This window comes from Chionomys nivalis, chromosome 26 (assembly GCF_950005125.1).
Source record: "Chionomys nivalis chromosome 26, mChiNiv1.1, whole genome shotgun sequence".
Taxonomy (NCBI): domain Eukaryota; kingdom Metazoa; phylum Chordata; class Mammalia; order Rodentia; family Cricetidae; genus Chionomys; species Chionomys nivalis.
Window position 1 is genome coordinate 18532051 of NC_080111.1, and position 23502 is coordinate 18555552.

The 23502-nt window shown below is 47.1% G+C and overlaps 1 protein-coding gene across 9 annotated transcripts in view; it reads right to left on the bottom strand.

Annotated features, from left to right (window-relative positions):
• Positions 1-23502, bottom strand: part of Magi2 (membrane associated guanylate kinase, WW and PDZ domain containing 2) — a 1220672-nt gene that overhangs the window by 31866 nt on the left and 1165304 nt on the right. For 6 of the 9 annotated variants that reach the window (XM_057758561.1, XM_057758559.1, XM_057758560.1 and 3 more), the window contains one exon: positions 13574-13712. In XM_057758561.1, coding sequence (XP_057614544.1) covers positions 13574-13712 — 139 coding nt within the window. Of the gene's footprint in view, positions 1-2131; positions 2221-13573; positions 13713-23502 lie in introns of all 9 variants that reach the window. The other 3 variants (XM_057758564.1, XM_057758562.1, XM_057758563.1) reach the window with 1 other exon arrangement.

Below are 23502 nucleotides of genomic sequence, written 5' to 3' on the forward strand. Positions count from 1 at the left end.
TTTAGCTGCTTCCATTTCCTATATAAAATCCACCTTAAATAGTGCCCAGCTACCTTTCCAGATAAGCTTTGAATCCTTTGTATGCACGTTTCTTTCTGAATTGGTAATTGAACCACGACCTTGTTCAGAGTGGGCACACACTTCCATCAGCGCTACTGCCCAGCCCTGGAAGGCCTTTTAATTAGAACCAATCCTTCACTGTCTCCACCTGCTTTGCCATTTAGCCCATGAGGCCCTATGAACACATTTTCCTGACTTTGTATTCGCTCTTTCTTATCCCCTTAAATACAGTCTGACATCTTTTCCACTCAGGCGGAACTGTGCTTATTGCTAAAGGCCCAAGTAAGATGTCCCACCTCAGGAAGAATGCCCTGGAACTCTTCTAGGCTACCCACTTGGATTTCCCATCATCCTCTGCTAAGAATATGTTTGCCTCAGTCCCCATCTTCCCTCGCTCTCCCCTACCAGGTTGGGACTGCACATGCCCCTGGTCATCTCCACATCCCTAGGTTGGGACTGTACATGCCCCTGGTCATCTCCACATCCCTAGGTTAAGACTGCACATGCCCCTGGTCATCTCCACATCCCTAGGTTAAGACTGCACATGCCCCTGGTTATCTCCACATCCCTAGCCATGAGTGTGATGCCTGGGACGTAGGAGGTACTTCACAGAGCTGTGGAGACAAACCGAGACCACAGAGAGCTCCCCCTCCCCAGTCGGGCCTTGAACCCAGGCAAACATTCAGCCGCTCTGTGGCCCCAGCCCTCCCCCTTTCTAGGTCCCTCATTCCCGTGGGTTATACTGAGTAGCTCATATGGAAGGATGGCTTTCTTTTGTCCTAACAGAGACTCAGCCTCTGGTCACTGGGTTAGGTGTCCCCCTGATAGCTACATGGTCCTATCACATTGCATTTCTCTGCTTTATGCCCTGCCTTTGATTTCCCCTGGGGAACATGTGATTCAGGCAAGACAGACACTTCACAGATGTGATGATACATTGAAAACTTTTCTTCCTGGCAGAATCTCCAAGGAATGACCATGGCAGGGTACGTGTGTGTAGAGATACTTCTATCCGTATAAATCACTAGTAGGTCAATGGTATAATCAGTGACTGTCCTCATCTTCTGTGTTAAGTCTGAGTCATTCCTGTATGACAGTCAGCAAGATCGTTAAGAACTGGGAAGTCTGTTTCAGAAAAAAAAGTTAGAGGACTAGCTTCAAAGAATGTGCTGGCGAGATGCTTAGCCAGGCCTGCAGCAGTGTGAACGGGGCCCAGTCAAACTATGGCTGAGACATGGTTCTGTGTGGGTCATACTTCTACGGCCAGTGGTGGAGAGCAAGCGTGAGCTCCAGTTGCTGCTAAGGAGTCAAACCGACGGTTTAAAGTCCCAGTCCAGTTAGCGTGAGGCAGCAGTCTCAGCCCTGTAGGACTTGCCGGGAGGAACGTGGATGGGTCTAGGCAAGGATTTATTGCCTGGCCCACAGTTACGAGGCTGCCACCGACATCTGGCTTATTTCTGTGGAGCATACTTTTTCTATCCCTAAGAGTGTTCCCCAAATGGTAGCCCTGAGGATATTCATTTAGAAACTGGAATGCTGTCTGAATGCAATCTCTTGACTGTCTCATAAATAACCACAAGGAGGTGTTTTAAGACAAGGGTTTCCCATTAAACACGGCACATCACAGAGTAGGAAGAAAGGAAGATCAGACGATCTGGATAGTCCTAACTGCCACAAAGCAGGCTTGGGGATACCTATGACACCCTCTGGTCCTTAGGGCCAGAGGGTAACAGTGGCTCTTTCTGTCTAATACAGAATTAGTATTAATTTGTGGCTTAAGAAGAGCGAAATAGATAACCAGGAGGCAGAAACCAGCTAGCACAGCATTTCTTCCCATGAGGGGTACGCTAGACTGGGCCCCCTAGAATGTAATGCGTCTTAGAGTCTCATTAATCCTTAAACTGTAGCCTTGTTATTTCCAAGGTCTCAATTACAAATGCCCTCCAGAGTTCTAGCAGCGATTAGACAGGCTACTATGGAAGAATGCATTATACATCAGTTAAAAAAAAAAACAACATACGCAAACCAAGGATCATTAGAAAAAGATAATAGTCATGCAGATTTTACAAACCGTGTCTTTAGGGTGGCCCAATAAGTAGAAATATGGGGACCCATGCTTGTCACTTTTCATGCACATGGAGAGACTGGAAGGTACCATTCCTAAAGGAAGGGGAGGAACAGCCTGGGACCAATCATTAGAATTAACAGACCAGTGACAAAGACATTACTGTTAGAGTCAAGATTGCTTAGTATGTTTAGAACAGCTGAATAAAAATTATCTAGGCAGCAAGAATAAAAACTTTAGGTAATGCTATTCCTATCAGGCATGCAGCAAGTGAAATTAGTGAAAAACTGAGCCCTATGTATATTTCAAAAGTAGACTTTTTTTTTTTTAAATCAAAATATTGAGAGCATCCTGAGGTGCTTTTAGGGAGGCACAAATATGAATAAAGATTTGAACTGGCAATGCCAGAAATCTTAGAATTTTTTTTTCTCATAATCATGGATGTCTTAGTGATAGAAGCTGTCATTTGAGAATCAGTCACAGTCACCACAGTTTCTAAACTTTAAGAAATTCGAAGCTACAGACATGGAGTCCCCATCTTCATATTTTTATTTTCTCTAGTGTTCTCATAAATTCTTGTAGTTCTCTCCTATAACATTCTACCTATGAATATTCAAAGACCACAAGTTGACTTGCTGGATATAAAAAAAATGTAAAGCAGGAAAAAAATCCAAAAAACCAGAAACGCAGGGGCACTTTGCCCATTCCGCCCCGCTGCCCGCTGGCTATGGCTGCTTCCTGGCCTTGCCCGTTCTGCCTTCTGCCCGCCCACTACCGCTGCTGTCAGCCAGTCTTGAGGATCAGTAGACTCGACCTACAACCTTGGTCTGTGCCCACCTACATGGGCTGTAGTCCTCTACCTACACAATCACGGGCACTAAAAGTTCTGTAATCTTCAGGTCAATAATCCCCAAGGTACAAGCGGCCAGGGGAGGCCCTGCCACGCCTGCTGCTGTCTATGCTGAGACGGTGCGAGAGATGGCTACCGGCTCACTGTGGGTTAATCATGGAACTCAGACCTGCTCTTGTCCTCTTTGCCAGAGCGCACTGACAACATCCCCTGCACACGCTCAGCTTGCTCCGGACACGGGATCCAGCTTGTCTGCACAGAATGAAGCAGGACTCCACCGAGGTCTTAGGTGGTGTGATGGGGGTGTTTTGTCAAGTATGTTGTGCTCAGGGATGAAGAGAGAGTGCAGCAGGAGACCTACCTAACACAGGGGTCCCGTGCAGAGAAGAACCTACCTCCCTGTGGTCAGGAAGTCAGAGCTCGACGATGAACGCCGCAGCGGAAATTAAATTTCAGGGTTTACTGATTAAGTTTACCATTTAGGCCTGCCAAGAAGCGAGCAATTTCGTGTGGAAATGATCAAGCTGCTTCAGGGTCACACACAGAGAGAAGGCTCTCCCCGGGTTTCAAACGCGGCCTTTACTCGGCTTGCAGACGTCTGGGGAGACTAGGAAACAGCAGGCCCGGACGGTGAGACAAAAGGTCCACGCATGCGTGGAAACCACTGTGAAGGCGGGGTGGAAACCCAGTGAGAGCTGAGCAGAGCAGCGCGCGCTGGGCTAGGAATCTTACTGCACGCTCCGAATGGGGTGTGCCCAGCTCTAAAACCTACCGCCCTGATGAGCCCAGTGCCACCATGAGTGACAGGATGTGCCCCCTGCTGAAAGACTGGGGAGTTTTCTAGAAACATAAAAGCAGCTAAGCAAGGCCTGCACCATGAAACAGTTACCAGCTGTCGTCCTGTGTTGAGAGAGTGTGTTTGCCCTGTTGATTTCTTTGAGTCTAAGAGGCACATTGAAAAATACGTGACTCTCAGAGTTTAGAAATTTTCTTTTCTTCTTTTTAAAAATATTTATTACGTATGCAATATTCGGTCTGTGTGTCTGCCTGCAGGCCAGAAGAGGGCACCAGACCCCATTACAGATGGTTGTGAGCCACCATGTGGTTGCTGGGAATTGAACTCAGGACTTTTGGAAGAGCACACAATGCTCTTAACCTCTGAGCCATCTCCCCAGCTCTAGAAATTTTCTTACAATTAGACCATATGATTTAAGCGCAGAGTAAGGCATTATGTGATTTTTATCTTTGATCCCTGCTGAAGGAGTTCAGTTTAAAAGAAACATTAGGAAGTTTTTATCAGGACAGGACATTGGAGCAAGGCAGAGGGTATGGCTAACAAAAACCTAGCCTGGGGTGACTGTGAGAAGGCAGTGCCCGGAGAAGTCGTTCCCAGGGGTCAGAAGAGGGGAGTGGATGCTGTGGTGGGGGGCAGATGCCATCATGCATTTGTTCCATCCCCGAGAAATTACAGCACTCAGGGTGAACTCTAAAGCCAACAGTGAGCTTTGGGGGGTGGTGTGTAGATTCAGAGCTTGTAACAAGAGCCACTGTGACAGGCCATGTTGATGGGGGGGTGGGTGCCTGGGCGGGGTCAGGAGGTATATGGGAAATAGCTGTACCTTCCTTTTAAACTGTCTGTGTGCTTAAATGAACCTGAAACATAATTTAAGGTTAGAGGTGCAGATCAGTTGGTGGAGTTATCTAGCATCTGTAAAGTGGGTTTGATCCCCAAAACTACAAAAGCAGGGTATGGTGGTACACCTGTAAACTCAGCCTTTGGGAGGCGAAGGCAGAAAGATTAGAAGTTCAAGGTTGTCCTCGCCTACGTAGTGAGTGAGTCCAAGGCCAGTCTGGGACATATGAGACCCTGAATCAAGAACAAAAACATTACAAGATTGAGTCTAGGGGCTGGAGAGGGATGCCAGTGCTAACAGCATTCGCTTCGCAGGCTTGGAGACCTGAGCTTGGACCAGGCAGAAAACTAGGCGTGGCTCTGTGGCATCAGTAACCCCAGCACTGTGTGGGGCGGAGGCAGGAGGATTTCCGGGGCTTGCTGGCAGCCAGCCTGGAGTGAAGTAGAGGAGAAACTTGTCTCAAAAGAGTGAGGTGGATCAGGATGCTGGATGTTCTCTTCTGCACGTACACACACACACGCTTAGCTCTCTCACACCCATGTGTGTTTAACACACACACAGACACACAGACACACACACAGGCTGGGACTCACAATCTTCTGGTTTAAGCATGGCCTCTGGCAGGTCTCTGGCTTGGGGAAGCTAGTATGCATGCCTTTGAAGCGCTGCTCTGAGATGCAGGGTTGCTGGCTGTGCAGTGGCTAGACCTACCATGAAGGTGTCATGGGCACCGACTTCGCTTTGAGCACAGGAAAGCAGGGCTTTGTTGGCAGATCCTCTATAAAGAGCAAAACCTTTTCTCCGCTATCTCAATATTTCCAGTGTTTCTGGACCGTGGGAAACCAGAGAGCAATCAAAAGAGCTTTGGTGTGTGGCTCCGACTCCTTGTCCTGTGGAGCTCAGGGGCTGGCAACTCATTTGGACTCAACACTGCCAGGCTACCCAGCCACTCCGCCAGAGTTCACAAGCAGGGCGGAGACCATGCTCAGACTGACGAGAAGGCAGGAGACAGAAAACACGGAGAGTCCCTTTCCATGTCTGTTTCAACAGCCGGATCTAAGAATGGGGAGGGGCCTTGATGGGACACAGTGTGATGTATGCAGGCTCCTCCTTCCCAGTGGAGTTGGAAAATAGACACCCAGCAATCTCCAGGACACGAAGGCCTCTTATATGCTGGAACACACTTAAAAACACAGTGTGTGAGCTTGTAAAATTGCTCCCTGGGTAGAAGGACTTTTTGCCAAGCCTGATAAGCCGAGCCCTATCCCCACAGCCACAAATTGTCCGCCAACCTCCACGTTTGCATGGAGACACACAAACATGTATGCATACACAAACAGAGGTAATAAATCCTGAAACAAATCAGAGCCAATGTACTCCTTCAGAATCTCCAGAGGGTTTATGAGGCATGGAAGGGAGAGAAGACGCACTGTGGATTTCAAAGTCCGAGCCAGTGTGTGTGCACATGTGCGCGCATGTGTGTGTATGTGTGTGCGTGTGCATGTGTATGTGTGCGTGCATGTGTGTGCGTGAGCGCGTGTGTGTGCGAGCACGTGTGTGCGAGCATGTGTGTGTGTGTGCGCGCGTTTGTGTGTGCCAGTGCATGTGTGCGAGCGCATGTGTGTGCCAGCGTGCGCGTGAGTGTATGTGTGTGTGCACGTGTATGTGTGCGTGCATGTGTGTGCGAGCGCGTTTGTGTGCGCGTTTGTGTGCATGCGTGTGTGCATGCATGTGTGTGTGTGGTGCTGGGGGGTGAACCCAAGACCTCACACATGCCATGCAGGTACCCTCCCACAGCACTACAGCCTTAGATGTGTCTCCCCACTTTTCATACTGAGACAGAGTCTCCCCAAATCGCTCACACTGGCCTTGTGCCTGCTTGAGAGACTATTGGGCCTTGAACTTGTGATTCTGCTGTCTCGGCCTCCAGAGTAGCTGAGATTACAGGCCAGTACCACCAGGCCCACGATTACTCTTGCTATCTTTCCCTCTTATCAACAAGCATTGAGTTTCCTAGACCTCCATCTTCCTATCCCCAATTTCCCTGCCATGTAGGAAACATTGTCTAGATCTGGGGACTTCCCTGAGGTCCAGCTGCTTCTCCCAGTATCTAGGAGTGTTTCCCCTGATCTAGTTGTCTTTGCTCTTGGACTTCTGTGGTCAGGCTCAGCTTTATGTAGAGGAAAGCGGGCTGGATGCTGGACAGGAGGAATCCTTAGCTTTTCTTAGACACCCGAGGGGATTCTTCTCAACGCGGCTTGAGAAAGATACCTCATTGGCTCACTGACCTTTCAAAACGGGTGGATTTGGGTTTGGCTTAAGGGAGGATGGACCTTTACTTGTTTCTCTGTTTGTTTGATTTTTGCAGTGTATGAAGTCTAACAGGTGGGGACTTGCGGTGGTGTTGGCATGTGTCAGTATATACCAGGGTCACCTCAAGGTGCAGCGTGGTGGCCCTCAGGTGCTTCATTATGTCCTGTACTCAGCACAGGTGTTTCTGAGTGATCTGTGGAGGTGCCTGTGGACAAGATAGATGCGCTCAGCCGTGGATGCCAGAAGATGAAATTAGATTTCAGAATTTATTACTGAGGCAAACCACCCTTTGCCCTATTGAAAAGGCAGACAAATACTGCCAGGGCAATGGAGCCACTCCTGGCTCCCGGGAGCATCGTCTTGGGTTGGGAGGGAAAGCCGTAGCAGCTCCCCTTTTGCCTTTCATCAGGGGCAGACAAGCAAGTTGAGCCTCAGCACTTGGTGACCTCAGCACTTGGTGACAGTTCTCTGGGCTCCAGCCACACAGCCACAAATACTAAATGTATCAGAGCTACTCTGGCTCGCTAGTCTGAAATCCGGAATTCAGATCAGGATTTGAAGGAGGCTCACCCAGACTCACCAAGGCCTTCCTTCAGAGAAAGTACAAGTTATTAGCAGGACTGTTACAAAGGAAACGCTTAACAGACCAAAGAGGCCAAGTACTCTTCGAGAATTGCTAATGCTCTAGAAGTGCTTATTAAATTCTATGAATAATTAATGAGCCTATTCTAATTTTTTCTTGACAGCAGATTCTTTTTTTTTCCTTGCTGATTTTTTTATTAATTAATTAATTTAATTATTAAAGATTTCTGCCTCTTCCCCGCCACCACCTCCCGTTCCCTCCCCCTCCCCCAATCAAGTCTTCCTTCCTCCTCAGCCCAAAGAGCAAGCAGGTTTCTCTGCCCTGTGGGAGGTCCAAGGACCACCCACCTCCATCCAGGTCTATTAAGGTGAGCATCCAAACTACCTGGGCTCCCACAAAGCCATTACATGCAATAGGATCAAGAACCCATTGCCATTGTTCTTCAGTTCTCAGTAGTCCTCATTGTCCGTTATGTTCAGCGAGACCGGTTTTGTCCCATGCTTTTTCAGTCCCCGGCCAGCTGGCCTTGGTGAGTTCCCGATAGATCATCCCCATTGCCTCAGTGTGTGGGTGCACCCCTCGCCGTCCTGAGTTCCTTGCTCGTGCTCACTCTCCTTCTGCTCCTCCTTTGGATCGTGAGACTTCAGTCCAGTGCTCCAATGTTGGTCTCTTGACAGCAGATTCTTGAGGGCCTCTTCTTCAGTTGCCACACTGTTAGAAACAGCCCTTACATGTGGTCCTCATGGCTTGACTGTCAGCTCCCTGAGGGAAGTCCCGAGTCTCACCTTCGGTGCTGTGCACATAGTAGGTCCTCAGTGAATCTTGAATTAGTTGAGAAGTGATTAATGGTCAATCAATGACATCAATTCCAGGATCTGTCCCATATACAATATTTGTTTTGGTAAAGACACATTTCCTGGAGCTTGTCTTTGGTTAGGGAGTGAAATGAACCCTGGACAAATGATTACCGACGAGAATACCAAGGTTTGCTCGTGATTACCGACGAGAATACCAAGGTTTGCTCGTGATATTCGTCAGTGCGTGTCCTGGAGAAGAATGAGCAGAGGAGCAGCAGAAGGGGGACCGGTTCTGCCCACAGGGTGTTCTGATATGATTGTCTTACGACATTATAATTATTGGGTAGAGGGAGACTTTAAGTTCACAAATATTTAGTCCATTCTTTCCTCCAGGGGCAGCAACTGACCCAAGAGGCATCTACCCTCTCCTTAGAACAGTTGTTTCATCTCCCAGGGGCTTGTAATCGAGTCAAAACCTTCAGAGACACAGGTCACTTGGAAAGCGTAGGTAGGAGCATAATTCAGATACTTGGCTGTCTTTCCCTCTGCGTGGACATCGGGTGCTGCTGGCTGCTGGGTGCTCATGGCGGAGTGCTCTGCTCCATCCTTTCTTGCGCGGCCTCCTCAGATCACTGGGTCTCCCATTGGCATCTGGAAGCATGTTAGTCATCTCCACATAAAGAGCTAAAGAGCTGCCCCATTGTTCTCTGGGAGAGCGCACGGCAGAGTGCCACAAATTCTGTGAAGTGTGTTTGCTTCATTCGGAACAGCAAATAGACCCGAGGGACTTAGGTGTGAAATAGTCTGGGATTTTCTCTCTCTCTCTCTCTCTCTCTCTCTCTCTCTCTCTCTCTCTCTCTCTCTCTCTCTCTCTCTTTCTTCTCCTCCTCCTCCCTCCTCCTCCTCCTCCTCCTCCTCCTCCTCCTCCTCCTCCTCCTCCTCCTCCTCCTCCTCCTCCTCCTCCTCTTCTTCTTGTAAATCCAAGGACACACGGACCTGGGCTCTGGCTAGGTGGTTTAGTTTGCAAATCAAGCGTGTGTCCATTTTGCACACGGGCCTTGACTGCCAATGAAGGACACCTGCACTTCAAAGCAGGGAGCTAATTTGGATAATTTATTCCTGAGCAGTTTTACCGCCAGGATGCTACTTCCCCTGGTCCTAACCTCTTTAGGATTAGTTTGAACAGCAGCTACCTTTGCGGCGAGCACACGCCTGGGGAGCTCACCTCTCAGCTCTCAGCGGGGTGGAGGGAGCGTCTTTATTCCCGCCAGTGGCTGAGAGTCACGTCGGGGGCTGGAGCACTCACACTTGCCGCTCAGTTGATAATCAACAAATTCTCATCCCGAGGACTACGCTTGAAGTGCCTGTCTCCGGAGTTCCTCTTTCAAGGGCTTGACTGTGAAAGCCGCTCTTCAAAGTCCTTATCATCTACACCCTCCGCAGCCGCTCCACCGCTGGGGCTGAGCCGTGACCTGTGCGGCGGCACTTGCGGTTTCTGCCTCCGAGTTGGCTGCTGCGACACCTGGCGGTCAGCCTTATGGTAATTACTTACGGCTGGCTTATTGGCAGCGTGTTTATTCCCGTCCTCAGCTCACTTGGAGTCACACCGATTTTGGTAATCAATGATCTGACAGATTGCTTTTGCTGATTTTTTTTTCTTTCCAGCTGTACCTGTGTTTATCTCTCTGTCACAGATCAGCCTAAGAACCTGAGCTCTGCTCCATACTTCTCTTGCCCAGGATCAGCTTTCTTTGACAAGGTCCTCAAGTCCAGATAAGGGTTCCATTTCAAAGCTGCCCTGAATCCCGAGTTCCATAAGTAGCAGACGGAAGACGAGTGGAATGGCTTAAAACCTGGCACCCACAGTTCCCCAGTCTCCCCATCCTCCGTTAGTCTTTCCTAGGCCAGCTTAAGCCCCGAGAAGTTAAACATGCCTCCTTTGGACCCTGGTAACTCCCTTCAATGCTCTCTTGAGTGTGCCAAGGTTAGGATCTTGAAAGGCAAACAAAGGAAACACACAGGCTTAAAGCAACACTTGACAAGGAAAATGTCATTTTCCTGTGATTAGGCTGTTCCTCGACAAAGTAGATTATATTCTTGATTTTATCTCTTGGTCAATGCGAGTGTTTTCTTGTGTTGTTACTTACTGCCGCTATCCTGTTCTTGGGAGCATTTTATTAAAATGCATCCTGGTTGATCTGGTTTCATGATGTGGTTTATTCCATACTGATGCTGGAGGACCTCTTTCTTGGCCGTGGACACTGTGTATATTGAGATCGTTTCCGCAGCCACGAATGTAGTCTCTTCTTTGGTCTGCTCCTGATGCAGAGCCGGGTTAACACAGCAGGCCAGAGACCACTCTGCTCGGGAATGCCGGCTCTTGACGGTGGCTCTGCGCTGGGAACACAGCTGTCAATCATCCGCTATGCTAATAAGGAGCCTTGTGCTGAATGCTGAGCGCGGACGCTGAGCGCGTCTCACTTCCGTAACCGGCGGATACAAATGATGCGATTGTACTCCACATCTGCTTTCCTCCTGGGGGTCTAGAGTTTTGGGATGTGCTAGGCAGGGGATGCCTGCATGACCAACCCTGGTGAAAATCGTGTGCCGTGAGTTGCTAATGGACTCCCTGTTTCCAGTGCTCTATTTTTGTTGCTTGGAGCGAGGTACCATCTGGGTTACTTAGGGGAGGGCCAGTGTGAGCACAAGAGGAAGTCTGTACAACTGACCTGAGCTCGCGGGAGCTCATGGACTCTGAACCAATAGTTAGGGAGCCTGCGCGGGACCGACCTAGGCCCTCTTTATGTGTGTGACAGTTGTGTGGCTTGGTCTGTTTTTGGGGCTCCTCGCGGTGAGATCAGGACCTGTTTCTGGCACTTAGCAGGCTTTCGGTATCCAGTGCGTGCTGGATTACCTGGCCCCGCCCCTAAGGGGAGGAGCTTAGTCCTGCTCAACTTGTGTCCTCCTGCTTAAACCCTGCTTGTATCTTCTGAATTGAGATGGGAATGGGAATGGGAGGAGAGGATGGAGGGGAAACCGTGGTCAGTATGTAAAATAAATGAAAAAAAAAAAAGTTAACCAAATAAAAGAAAAAGAGGAAGCCTGTATGTTGATGCCTCCAGAAACTGCCTGAATTTTCTCTCTGTCCCACATGACTCTGTTATGAGTCTGTATAGCAATAGTCTCTGCCCCGGAAGCTCTTTCAGCAAATATCTGGGCGAAGGAGTCACCCGGGAACTTTTGAGCCCTGTCATTAGTTATAAAATTCCAGCAAACCATTTGATGGCGTTATCATCCAAGATGAAGAACCGACCCTGGATCTTTGTCACGGCTCACACATCACTGCCCACTGTTCAGCTTAAGTGTCCCGAAGAGCTGAGGGTCTGCTTAGTTTGTGCCTGCTCTCCCACTTCCCTAAGGGGCAGCCCTCCACTCTAATGTCCTTCTCTTGTGTCATCATCTCTAAGCTAATTTTACAAAGTCCACACCTTAGAAGGGCAGCTGGGAAGTGCCAAGATCATTGGCAAGTGTAACTGGGGATTTTAGAAAAGCATACATTCAAAGCGAAATCTGTAATATCACAATAGCTAATCATATCGGTACGGACACCCTCGAAAGTGTGCCCATGCATTTAAAAGGTTCTCCGTGTGGTTAATTTGAGAGTCTAACTCAACCGCTTGTTTTGGATGACGTGAAGGATGAGGCGATGTTGGCAGGGTCTTAGGTTTTGTCCTGCTCCAAAGCTATGTGATCATGTTTTCCTCATGCAGACAGGACACGAGGCATCAGTCTGAAGCAGGGTTGCTTCACCTTCTCATGGTAGACAAGCAGCTGGTGCCACAGATGTGGAAAGTATGAACAAGGGATTCGAAAAGGAGCAGGAAGCCGAGGGCAGTGAAGCTGACTGAGCAACTTTGTAACAATTCACTTGTTAGGGTATTAAGGGCGGTAGTAACTTTGTAGCGATTCACTTGTTGGGGTATTAAGGGCGGTAGTAACTTTGTAGCGATTCACTTGTTAGGGTATTAAGGGCGGTAGTAACTTTGTAGCGATTCACTTGTTAGGGTATTAAGGGCGGTAGTAACTTTGAAATCCCTCACTAGATAATAGCCAAGTCTCAGCATGGAGTGAAACACCTTCAAAATGAGGTGTGTTCAGAAGTGGCAGAATTTTCCAGGTTTCTTTGGTGTTGTCGATGCTTTCAGTACACAAAGTCATTCTAGTCTAGCAGTTCAAATTCTTCACAAAGGGTTTATTAGTGTTGGTATCATTTACCAAGCCTATGCTTATTGCTGCTGTCAATATTTAAAAATAGTTTATTAGATCCAAGCATTGTGTGTGGGAACATGGAATAAAGTATTTCCTTTATTATATTATATTAATTTTTATTATATTATAAAAACTTCTCAGGACAGCTCGGGCTGTGAAGCTTTTGGTATGAGGATCGATCAGTTGTGCCAGCTCTACCATCTACACTGTGAGTGATGCCTGTAATCAGGATTCTGGGAAATAACAACTTTAAGGACTACTGGAAGCAAACAATGATTTAGAATGTACTTTAAAGCCTTCACCCACCGACAGCTCAGGATGTAGCCCTCAGATACTGCTCAGTGCCAAGCTACCATGCTCTTGCTATGCCACCCCCGCCATGATAACGGACTAGCTTTTTGAAACTGTAACCAAGCCGCCAACTAAATACTTTGTTTTATTTTTTAAAAAAATAAAAAAAACCTTCCGCAAACTCATATGAAAACAGCATCGGAATGATTTTTTTGAACAACCCCTAAATGCCAGGCAAATGCAGCCACGGAATGAGCTGAAGTTAGCATTTCAAATATCACACCCTGAAGATTGGCTCTGGCTCATCCCTGGCCCAATTTAGTAATCCCATAGGATTGTCTCAAGCGTGTGATGTTTTAGAGAGAAACTGGGAAATGACTGCAGACTCAAATGAGCAGAGACCTATTGGCCTCATTAGAAAGGCTCCCACGTACACATGGTGCCGGCTCTCCCTGCACACTCAGACGTGCCCTGTGAGCTCACACATTCGCTACGTTACACATTTCCTAGCTTCATGAGCTAAAGAAGGGGTTCACACACAAACATCTGGGGCTTAAGTCAACATGTGTGCTTATCTGTCTACTGACAGTAAATACCTATTCGGGTCGCAGTAGAGGACAGATGTAGTTTTATATTAAAAAACCCGAATGTCTGCACGTTTGCAACACACGGGAAGAGCAGAACACAGGGGAGGGGAAGTGTGGGACGCACCGTACTCTGGGACTTGTCCGGTTCCCCGCTTCAGCAACAGCCTTGCTCGTCTTCCTCCGGATTTGATCAGCTCTATCGCTCTGGCGTGCGTCATGTCCCTTGTGCTTTCCCCATTGATCTCAATGATCTGATCTCCTACCTGCCAATCAAAGAGAAATAAAGTCAGGCAAAGATGGTGTGCTTTCTCAACTGTCCAAGTATCACCCCCTTCCTAAGAGCACCTGTGCCCACCCGTGGCAACACCCCGGATCTGAGTAACTGCATGGAGACTGGGTCACCCATGATTAGTTAGGGCGGCAGGGGCCTCAGTTAAAATACTGGGCATTAAAATATTAGAGAATAGGTCTGATATTACAATTCAAAATATCTTGGCAGCTTTGTTTGGCTCAAGAAGTAAACATTCTATGGCTTTTTTTTTTTTATTGAACACATCACCATCCTTCGGCTTTGTACCGCATCTGTTTAGCATGTTAGGAGGAATGACCAGTTTTTGTGCTTCTCGGAGAATATTTGCCATGCATCATTTAAGCTTCTCTGGTTGCGAGTGAGACACTGCCTTCATGGCAAGAGGCAGTTAGTGGGTATCCCAGTTTGATGGTAAGTTCTCTAACACTGCCCCTCGAATTAAAATTTGACTCCTTATTCTCTACACAAGACGAATGCTCTTGTGAAAGTTTTGCCACGTTCATGCCTGGTTGCCGGAAGCTGTGTGGTGAAAAGTCACTCCCTCCGGAAATGTTAAAAATGCCTGTGCTCCATGAGCAGTTCCCCATTTAGCTTTGGTGAATAGATACCAGAGTACGAAGAGCTTCAACTGTGAACGTATCATGTAACTCTCAGAGGACCACTGTTGTCGTGGCCTCTGAATTAAAATGTATTGAATTTCAGGGCAGGCTACTTAAAGACAAATAAACTGGGGTTTTAAAACACAATGAGTTGCTCTCTAAAAATTTATTGTAGATGGTTTCTTAAACAAAGATGATCTCATCGTAATTAATATCTATAAAGCAGAGAGAACCAACTACAGTCAAGTAGATTGGGAAGACAGAGGAAGAGATAGTCGCTATCACCATGGAAACAGGGCACTGTAGCTGTCTAAAAAGGATTGGTCCAGAGGCCCAGACCCTTTCCAATACAAGGGCAATAAGGATTTCCCTGCATGTGTTTGGTAGCCTCTGGAGGCATGGGCTTGGGGCAGTGGAAGAGAAAAGTATTATTTCTGTGCCATTCATTTTACATAGGATACAGAAGACAGACTAAAGGTTAATGTCACTGTCCTGGCTAGTTTTATGTCAACTTGACACAAGCTAGAGTTATCTAAAAGGAGGGAACCTCATCTGAGAAAACGCTTCCATGAGATCCAGCTGTAAGGCATTTTCTTCATTAGTGATGGATGGGGGAGGATTGTGGGTGGTGCCATCCCTGGGCTGCTGGTCCTGAGTTCTATAAGAAAGCAGGCTGAGCAAGCCATGAGGAGCAAGCTAGTAAGTAGCACCCTCCATGGCCTCTACATCAGTTCCTGCTTCCGGGTTCCTGCCCTGTTTGAGTTCCTGTCCTCACTTTCTTTGATGAATAATGATATGGAAGTATAAACCAAACCCTTTCTTCCCCAAGTTGCTTTGGTCACGGTGTTTCTTTACACTAATAGTAACTGTGAGACAGTCTCTTCATGTTTCCTTAACTGTCACTGTTCCTAGTGGGGAAGAGCTATGTCCTGGAGTCAAGCGGCTCGTGAGGGCTGTTTGGGTGAAGGCTTCACTCCTTCATCCTTCAGCCCCTGGCATCCATATATCCAAAGAGTCTGGCATGTTTGGGTGAAGGCTTCACCCCATCCCCTGGTATCCATGTATTCAAAGAGTCTGGCATGTTTGGGTGAAGGCTTCACTCTAGCCCCTGGCATCCATATATCCAAAGAGTCTTGGATGTTCGGATGGAAGCTCTACCCCAAGCTCCCTTCCCTGCCTCAGTCCAGACTCCACCCTGGAGAAAGCCTATCAAATGATGACTCATCCCCTGAGATGCTCAAAACCACTCCCACGGGGTATTTAAACTGCTTCCCTCCCCAGAAAAAAAAAAAACACGTGGTTTTCTGGTCTTCCTTTTTCATCTCCTCTGGGGGTCTGGAAAGCCACCCAGGAGAGTTTGTATCCATTAAATGTGAGCTTTTTCTAATTCGGTTGGATTTGGTCTAATTTGGATTGCTACATCAGGGGAGAGGCTTACTGGGCTGCAGGAACTTTTCAAGGGCTACGCATCTACATGACCAATAAAAGTGAGAACTTTTAATCCCAACTCAAGGAGTCTTCACCCACAATGTAAACCGCAAGGCGTAGTATTAAATTACGGAAAACTAAGGGCTAAGCCACATAAAGCAAATCTCCCATTTCTCTCTCCCTCACTTCTCAGCTCAAGTCCAGCTGGTTCCTGAATACCTTCACCTGGACGTCCACCAGAAATCTCAACAGCATGCACATGAGTCCACCAACTTCCCCCAATGCAGATTCTGTCTTAGTTTCTAACTGTTAGGGATGAGGACTCCCCTGTCCTTAGGCAGGACAGCAAATTATGGGGCATAGAAGAAAAATGGACTCTGGAGTTTGGCTGAAGCCTTTTGCCAGCTGGGAAACAAGGATCCTAACACAGTTAAGTTTTGCACAAGGCCCCCCTTTCCTCCCAGCTATGAACCTACACTTTCCTGGGAATCTCACCTGGAGGCCCATTTACAGTAAAGCATACCCCCGAATGCCCTGTGTAGCTCTGGGGGCTCCTGGTTTTACCTTATCAGATTGTAGCCCCCTCCAAAGCACACCAGAAGTCACTTGTCAAAAGAGAAAAGAAAAAAGGACATTTCTTGGAAGTTCTTTGAGATGTAGCATGAGAGTCACCAAAATGGTGTATCTCAACTGCTAAGACACGTGACTGCGACTCTCCCATGAGAACACCATACCCAGGCTTTAGTCTGTTTCATCTTATCTTCCTCTCAATCCCCTTGCTTAAAATCTATGCCCCAAATGCCTTTTAATAACTGGCCATTCTTCTCGAGAAGCGTACCCACACTCTCTGGTGTGCTTCACTCGTCCCCTGTCTGGTTTTAAACCCCAACTCTGTTTCATAGTGGCTCCTTTTGAAATTCTTTTCTGAAGCCAAGAACCCTGGGCTGGCTCGAGTCAAGGTTCTTAAAGAGTTGAGCGGGAACTGGCAGCCGCAGTGAGGAGCTACGCTTCTGCCTTTGCCACCATCATTCGTGCAAGCCACAAGCATGGGGTCATTCTGCACTCCTTAAAGGTAAACGTTCATTACTATTTATTTTGGACATATGTGTGTGCCACGTGTCTGTGGGAGCCAGAAGAGAGCAACGGATTCCCTGGACCTATATGGTGTTGTGAGAGCCCGGCATGGATACTGGGTACTGAAGTATGGTCCTCCACACGAGCAGGAAGTGTTCTTGACTTCTGAGCCGATCATGTCTCCAGCCCTAAGTCCTTTTTCAGATGCAGCTGCTCTGCACCTATTCCGACTCTTATGCATCCAGTTGTGTACCGGCTCAGTTCTGGCCTGTGCCTGGGTCAGTACGATGTTCTCCAAGCACCCCAGTTCGCCCCACTGTCATTTGTCCCAAGGGATGCTGTGCTGACTGAGGTGTCAAGAATTTCGCTGCCTTCCCTTTCTCACAGGCCTGGATCTCCAGGCCCAGCCTAAGTGTCTTCTCTTCTGGGGTACCCTTCTCATGCCTGTCAACCTTCTCAAGCAAAGACTTCCAGTCACACCCCTCCTTCTGTTGTCAGTGATTTGCCGCATTCCCTCCAAGACCCTGAGTGTCTCCACTCAACAGACGGGTTTTAATGAAACTTACTATGTGTGAGAGAGCCCACTGGTTGTACGGAGACAAATGCCGCAGTTTCTGTTTGCAGTATGTTTTTGTCTGGTTAAAGTAGAAAGTGTGTAGAGATGACAATAAATGTCATTATATCGTGACTATGGCCCTAAGGGAGCAGGGGAGGGTATCGGCCCCAGAAGGACATCTACGGGCTGTCAGAATGGCGTGCTGGTGGCAAAATGTCACCTGAGTTGTGAACCTCTAAGTTACACATTTTCCCTGCTATGGGAAACTGGCAGCATCAAAGGGGAGAACACAGGGCTCAGTAAACACCCCCGGAAGTACCAAGAAAGTCAAAAGATTAAGTACAAACACTAGTTTAATGCAGATTGTAAAGTAAGGCAATCTGTATCTTATCTGAGTTTTACCTCGAGATTGTAAAAATTCCTTTGTTCAGACCTAATGCTTGGTGCCCCTACTATAAAAAGGTGAGTTCAGAAACCAGCCTTTGCCACAGCTTTACAAAATATATTTCTGGCTGTGGTCTCAGCTAGCTGTGCCCCATGTAGATTTTTTATTTTATTTTTTCCTGGAATAAAGTTTGCTTCTGGTTTATTTGACTTTGGTGGTCTGTCCCCATCTTTGAGAGACCCCCCTGGACCTAACAATAAAAAATATATTAAATATAGGGTTCATTTCAACTTCTTTATGGCCACCTGCAGAAACATGCTTAGCAAGTTGCATCAATCTGTCATCTATCATCTATCTATCTATCTATCTATCTATCTATCTATCTATCTATCTATCATCTATCTATCTATCAATCAATCTATGTATGTATGTATCTATCTATCATCTATCTATCTATCTATCTATCTATCATCTATCTATCTATCTATCATCTATCTATCTATCTATCTATCTATCTATCTATCTATCTATCATCTATGTATCTATCATATATCTATCTATGTATCTATGTATCTATCTATCGTCTATGTATCTATCTATCATCTATGTATCTATCATATATCTATCTATGTATCTATCTATCATCTATCTATCTATGTATCTATCTATCATCTTTCTTTCTTTTGAGGCAAGGTTTCACTATGTAGCCTTGGCTGGTGTGCTAAGTAGAAAGGGCTGGCATCAAACTCATCGAGATCTGCCTGCCTCCGCCTCTGAGAATGGTAGGATTACAGGCTGCACCATTGTGCCCAGCTGGGAGCAGATTGTTATCAGTTAATGGCTCTTATCTGACTATTACAAAACAGGAACCTGTTCTGCATGACCTTCTTGAAGGAAATGATCCCAGATCAGAGTCCAGTGTGAGAAGCTAGGCTTCTCAGATATGGATAACCTCAAGTCCTTACTTCAGGGAGGCTGAGTGTGGGCCACCTTCGTGGATAATATTCTCAGGTAGCATATCAGGGCTATCACATGCGTCACTTACAGGCTGTTTGTCCCACTGGCTCTGTCGTTTGTCCCTGCTACGCCCTCTTCACAGGCAGGGCCTCAGCTAATCAGGGCTGAGGCAGTGCATGCTTGGTTTGCTCTTCAGTTACAATGTATCCATCCTCACACTATAGAGACATAGGCTCTGGGCACCTTAGCATAAGCCTCAAGTTTTCTGGAAATGTTGCCTCAAGTAACCGGAGTCAAACTGTAACAATTTCCATAATATTTGTAGGAAACAGATGAAATTTCATGATGGTGAATTGAGCAAATTCTTAGAGGTCTGAGGAAGAAGAGCAGCTGACTTGAAAGATACCACAAAGTGCTCGAGGAGAAGAGTCCACAGTTAGGACCATTGCTCCAGCTGTCACTTCCTGCTACTCATACAGGAAGGTGTTGGTGGCCACAGGTCACCCGGCTGAAGCAAGAGACAGACTGATCGCTACTTGACGGTGACTTTTATATATTTTTACAATTCCGAAAATGTTTATTTTTATTTAGGCATATTAGTGTTTTGCCCGAATGTTCACCACTTGCATGCCTGCTGGTGTCTGTGATAGCTGGAATAGGGCCTGCAAGCCCCTGGGTTTGGAGTAACTGGTGGTTGCCAGCCAACATGTGGATGCTGGGAACTGGAGCGATTCTCTGCCAAGGCTCTTAGCCAGCCTTCGGACCTGGCTGGCCTTTTACATCGAATGACAGTTTTTATGATAGACTTTTGTTAGATGTTCTGTTACTGTTATCATTCCGAAGTGCTGGAAGCGCAGAGCCCAGGGCCTGGTGCATTCTAGCGCCCTGAGCTCTGAGCTGCATCTCCAGCCCTGTTGGTAACCATTTGCAGCGAGCATGTTTTCCCAGGGCTCCACCAAGTGTTTTTCTTAACCACCTCACTCCCCTCATCAGAGTGTGATCGAATTAGAAGGACCCGGCAGCCCATCACATAGCTTGGCTCTTGTTCCATGCCGGGACAGGAGCCCATCAAGTCGGCGCGGTCTTCGGTGGAGAAAACTCGGAACCCGGCAGGAAACGGAAATGAATGCTTGCGAGTGTTCACGCTGTGAAATTTATTTGCTTCAAATTCATTTCCACGTTGAAAATTCAGTTTCTTTCTCTCCTTACATTATGACCCAGATGGAGTAACCATTTAAAAGAGAAACTTTCCAATATTTCTCAAGAAAATTCATCCCAAGAGAAATGTGAACCGACCCTGTAGATATGCGGGGCCCTTGATCAAGGCTAAGCCTGAGCGCCTACCAGCCTAGGAGGACACGGGGGTGAGGGCCGCAAGTGAGTTGAAGAAGCTATAGGCCGCTGCATGATTCTGAGAGCTGCTATGAGCTGAGGGTGGTGTAACATATTCTGTGCTTTTACGATGTGATGTTCACCCTTTAAAAAGACGCAATCACTGTTTAAGAGATGTCAGTCTTTGACTGGAGTGCACTGATCCGCAGCGGAGCATTGCCGGGGATGGATGTTCTAATTAGCAGACTGCCCTTGGCAGCGACTCCAGGAGCGGTCTCTGCTCAGAAGCCTCCATTCCTCATTCAAGTTTTAAAAAGCCTCTAAATTTAAACGTGGAAAAATTGCGAAATTCGCAGATCATTTAGTATCCCGATTGTAGAAACAGTCAGCCTTTAAATGAAGACTCGGTCTTTGCCATCAAAGCCTGGGTTTTCCCAGGGCAAATGCTGTAGACTCCAAACCGTGTGCACAGAGCAAGTTTTTTAAACTCTCTGTAGTCCCCTAGAACTCTCTCTTGTGGTTGCTGCCTCCTTCTGAAGCACCCTTTCTGGCTTTGTGTGTGTTCTTGGATCATCTCTTCCGGGCACTCTGAGGATCTGAGCGCGTTCCTCTCATCTGTCCCCTTTGAAGATGCGGTTTCAATGGTCTGCCTGGATGTTCTCCTCCTTCATTTCAAACAGGTGAATCTTACTCATCCCTTAAGGCCAATGTCAGCTACCAGAGCATCCAAGAGGCGCTTCTGGGATCCCCCCAGCCTTGGGATGTCCTTTCCTGTGCATTTCTTTACAAGAATTTCCTTTTCCTGTCTAATATTGTAAGCTTCCCAGCAGCGGGAACCCAGCCACAGGGAAATGTTTCTGTGTATTGTTCAATAGAACCATGCATGAGCAACTGAAGGGAGGACCTTTTTTTTTTAGATATTTCATTTGGTTCTGTGCTCCCTTCTTGCTTAGTTAAGGTTTATAATAAGAATTTACCTTGGTTTCATAGTATATCTTACCTGTTTTGACCCAGATTGAATAACACACAACATACGTACATACCTTATGACCTATAGAGCAATCTGTAAATACAATCTATTGCTGATTATAGGAGTCACTTGCTTCTTCATCACCATCATGATAGAAGAGGGGAAAGGAACACAGGAGGAAGCCTAGCACAGTGACCTTAGGAGACAGGCAGCTGACTGATTGAGAGCGAAGTGGGGAGTGGAGCAAATATTGCTTCTGTAGAAATAACGCAGAGAGGGAGAAGACTCTCCTTGAGTTGTTAAGTACTGCCTCGCAGGCATTCTTACAGGACAGCGTTGCTGTTTTGATTTTGTGATTCAAGATGAAATCTTCAGGAAGAGACTCTCACTGAATTCTTGGCAGGTAATTTAAACTCCAGCTAATACAAAGAAATCACCACAAGTGTGGCAGCAGACATGAATGCTAAGACAGTGTTTAAAATAAAGGCAAGCTTGCTGAAGCAGAAATAGTTTCCACAAAGGAGGAAAACACAAGCGGCCCCTTTCTGTTTTCAGTTGCTGTTTAACTGCTCAGGCAAGAAGAGCCTGGGTAATATCTCAAAATCACTTGCCCGAGCAGGAATGGAGGCTCCCGTTGGCAGCCAAGCTGAGCTTCTGCAGCTGCTCAGAAATCACTTACATAAGGTCATGAAGTCTTTCTGCGTAGTTGATAGAAAAATAAACAGGAAGAAAACCAGAGGGAACTTCAACTGCAGGCGGCATGTAGGCTATCTTCTCCCTTCCCTGCATGCAGCTGAAGGCAAAGAAGAGCATTGCTCTGCACACTTGCCTAACCAGACATACCTGTTCCCCAGAAGTGATCCCCAACTGGACTCTGAGCAATGCTGCTCTTTTGTCCAGGATAGTAATTTCTGCTTTGCTGAAGCTGACTGTCTTTCTGCATTTCTGTGCAGACTCTTTGTGAGCGTGCTGACTCTGGACCTGATGTGGGGGCCATGCAGGTTAAAATGTGAATGCTTCATCAAGATGCATGGCAGCCATGCATAGCGGCCAGGTACAATCTTGAGAGCAATGTAACGAAGGCATTATTTTACAGCTGTGGACTGGGAGAAAAGGAAACGGGCTGTGGAGGCACCAGCGTGTAAACAGCGGCGCTGTTGCCACCTCTAGCCTGAAAGACCCGAGGAAGGAAAGAGAGGTTACTGGGATCAAGAAAGAGAACCATGCAAGAGAGGCTGCCTGCTTGGAGTTAGAGCTGCAGAGAGAAAAAGTTCTGCTAGGCCCGGAGCACAGCTTCAGGGAGGAGCAACATAAGAAAAACAACCATCGCAGTGCAGAGAGAACACCGAACCATGGCACTTCCCGCCCATAGACTTCTGCTTCCAAATTCCTGGAAGCTGGGATTATGTTACTTTATATGGAAAAAGGACATTCTATCTATCTATCTATCTATCTATCTATCTATCTATCTATCTATCTATCTATCTATCTATCTATTATCTATCATCATCTATCATCTATCTATCTATCTATCTATCTATCTATCTATCTATCTATCTATCTATCATCTATCTATCTATCTATCTATCTATCTATCTATCTATCTATCTACCAATCTATCTATCTATTTAGGGCTAGGGATGAGATGTGAGGCCTTGTGCTCTACCCCACTCTTTTTTTCTGTACCAGGGACTGAATTAAATGCGTCACACATATCAGAAGAGGGCTCTGAGCTACCTGAACTTCACTCCACGTTAAGGTTCATGAGATGAGCTATCCCGGAATATCTGGCTGGGTCCAATGAAGTCCCAAGAGTCAAGATCTAAGAGAGATGAAAGGAAAGAAGCAGAGGTCGGGGAGGGGAGAATACACTAAGCTGCTGGATCTGCGGACTGAGACCTGGTCTAGAAGCCAAGGCAGGCAGATGGCTCAGGACACTGGAAAAGGTGACGTTTTTCTCTGGATGCCCGTTGCAGAAGCCAGTGCTGCCAACTTGATGCCTCCCTTTCAACCCAGTGAAAGAACTTGGACTTTTGACCTCTAGGATTGTGAGACACTCAGTGTGCATTGTTCCAGCCACGAAATCCGTGGGCATTTATTATAGCATGCATACAACACTAACGTATGTAGTCTCTTTCTGTTGATATTTCTCAGTGGCCAAATCTAACATACACCAGAGGCCAGGAGCATTTTGGCAATCCAAACACATTACCCCAAGGACGCCGCATGGGGCAGGGACAGAAAGGGACAGACTTGGACGAGAAGGTGGACTAGAGGAAGAACTGACATTGGGGTGTAGTTGATGCAGGGAAGGATGGAATGCCAAGTGGTGTGACAGATGTGGGGGTTAAGAAGCAGTTCACGAGCAGGACGTCCAAGTTGAATGCTGTTTGCTTTGTCCGGCTCACGCTGGCAAGGTGGTCTTGGGAACCCGGCTCTGCT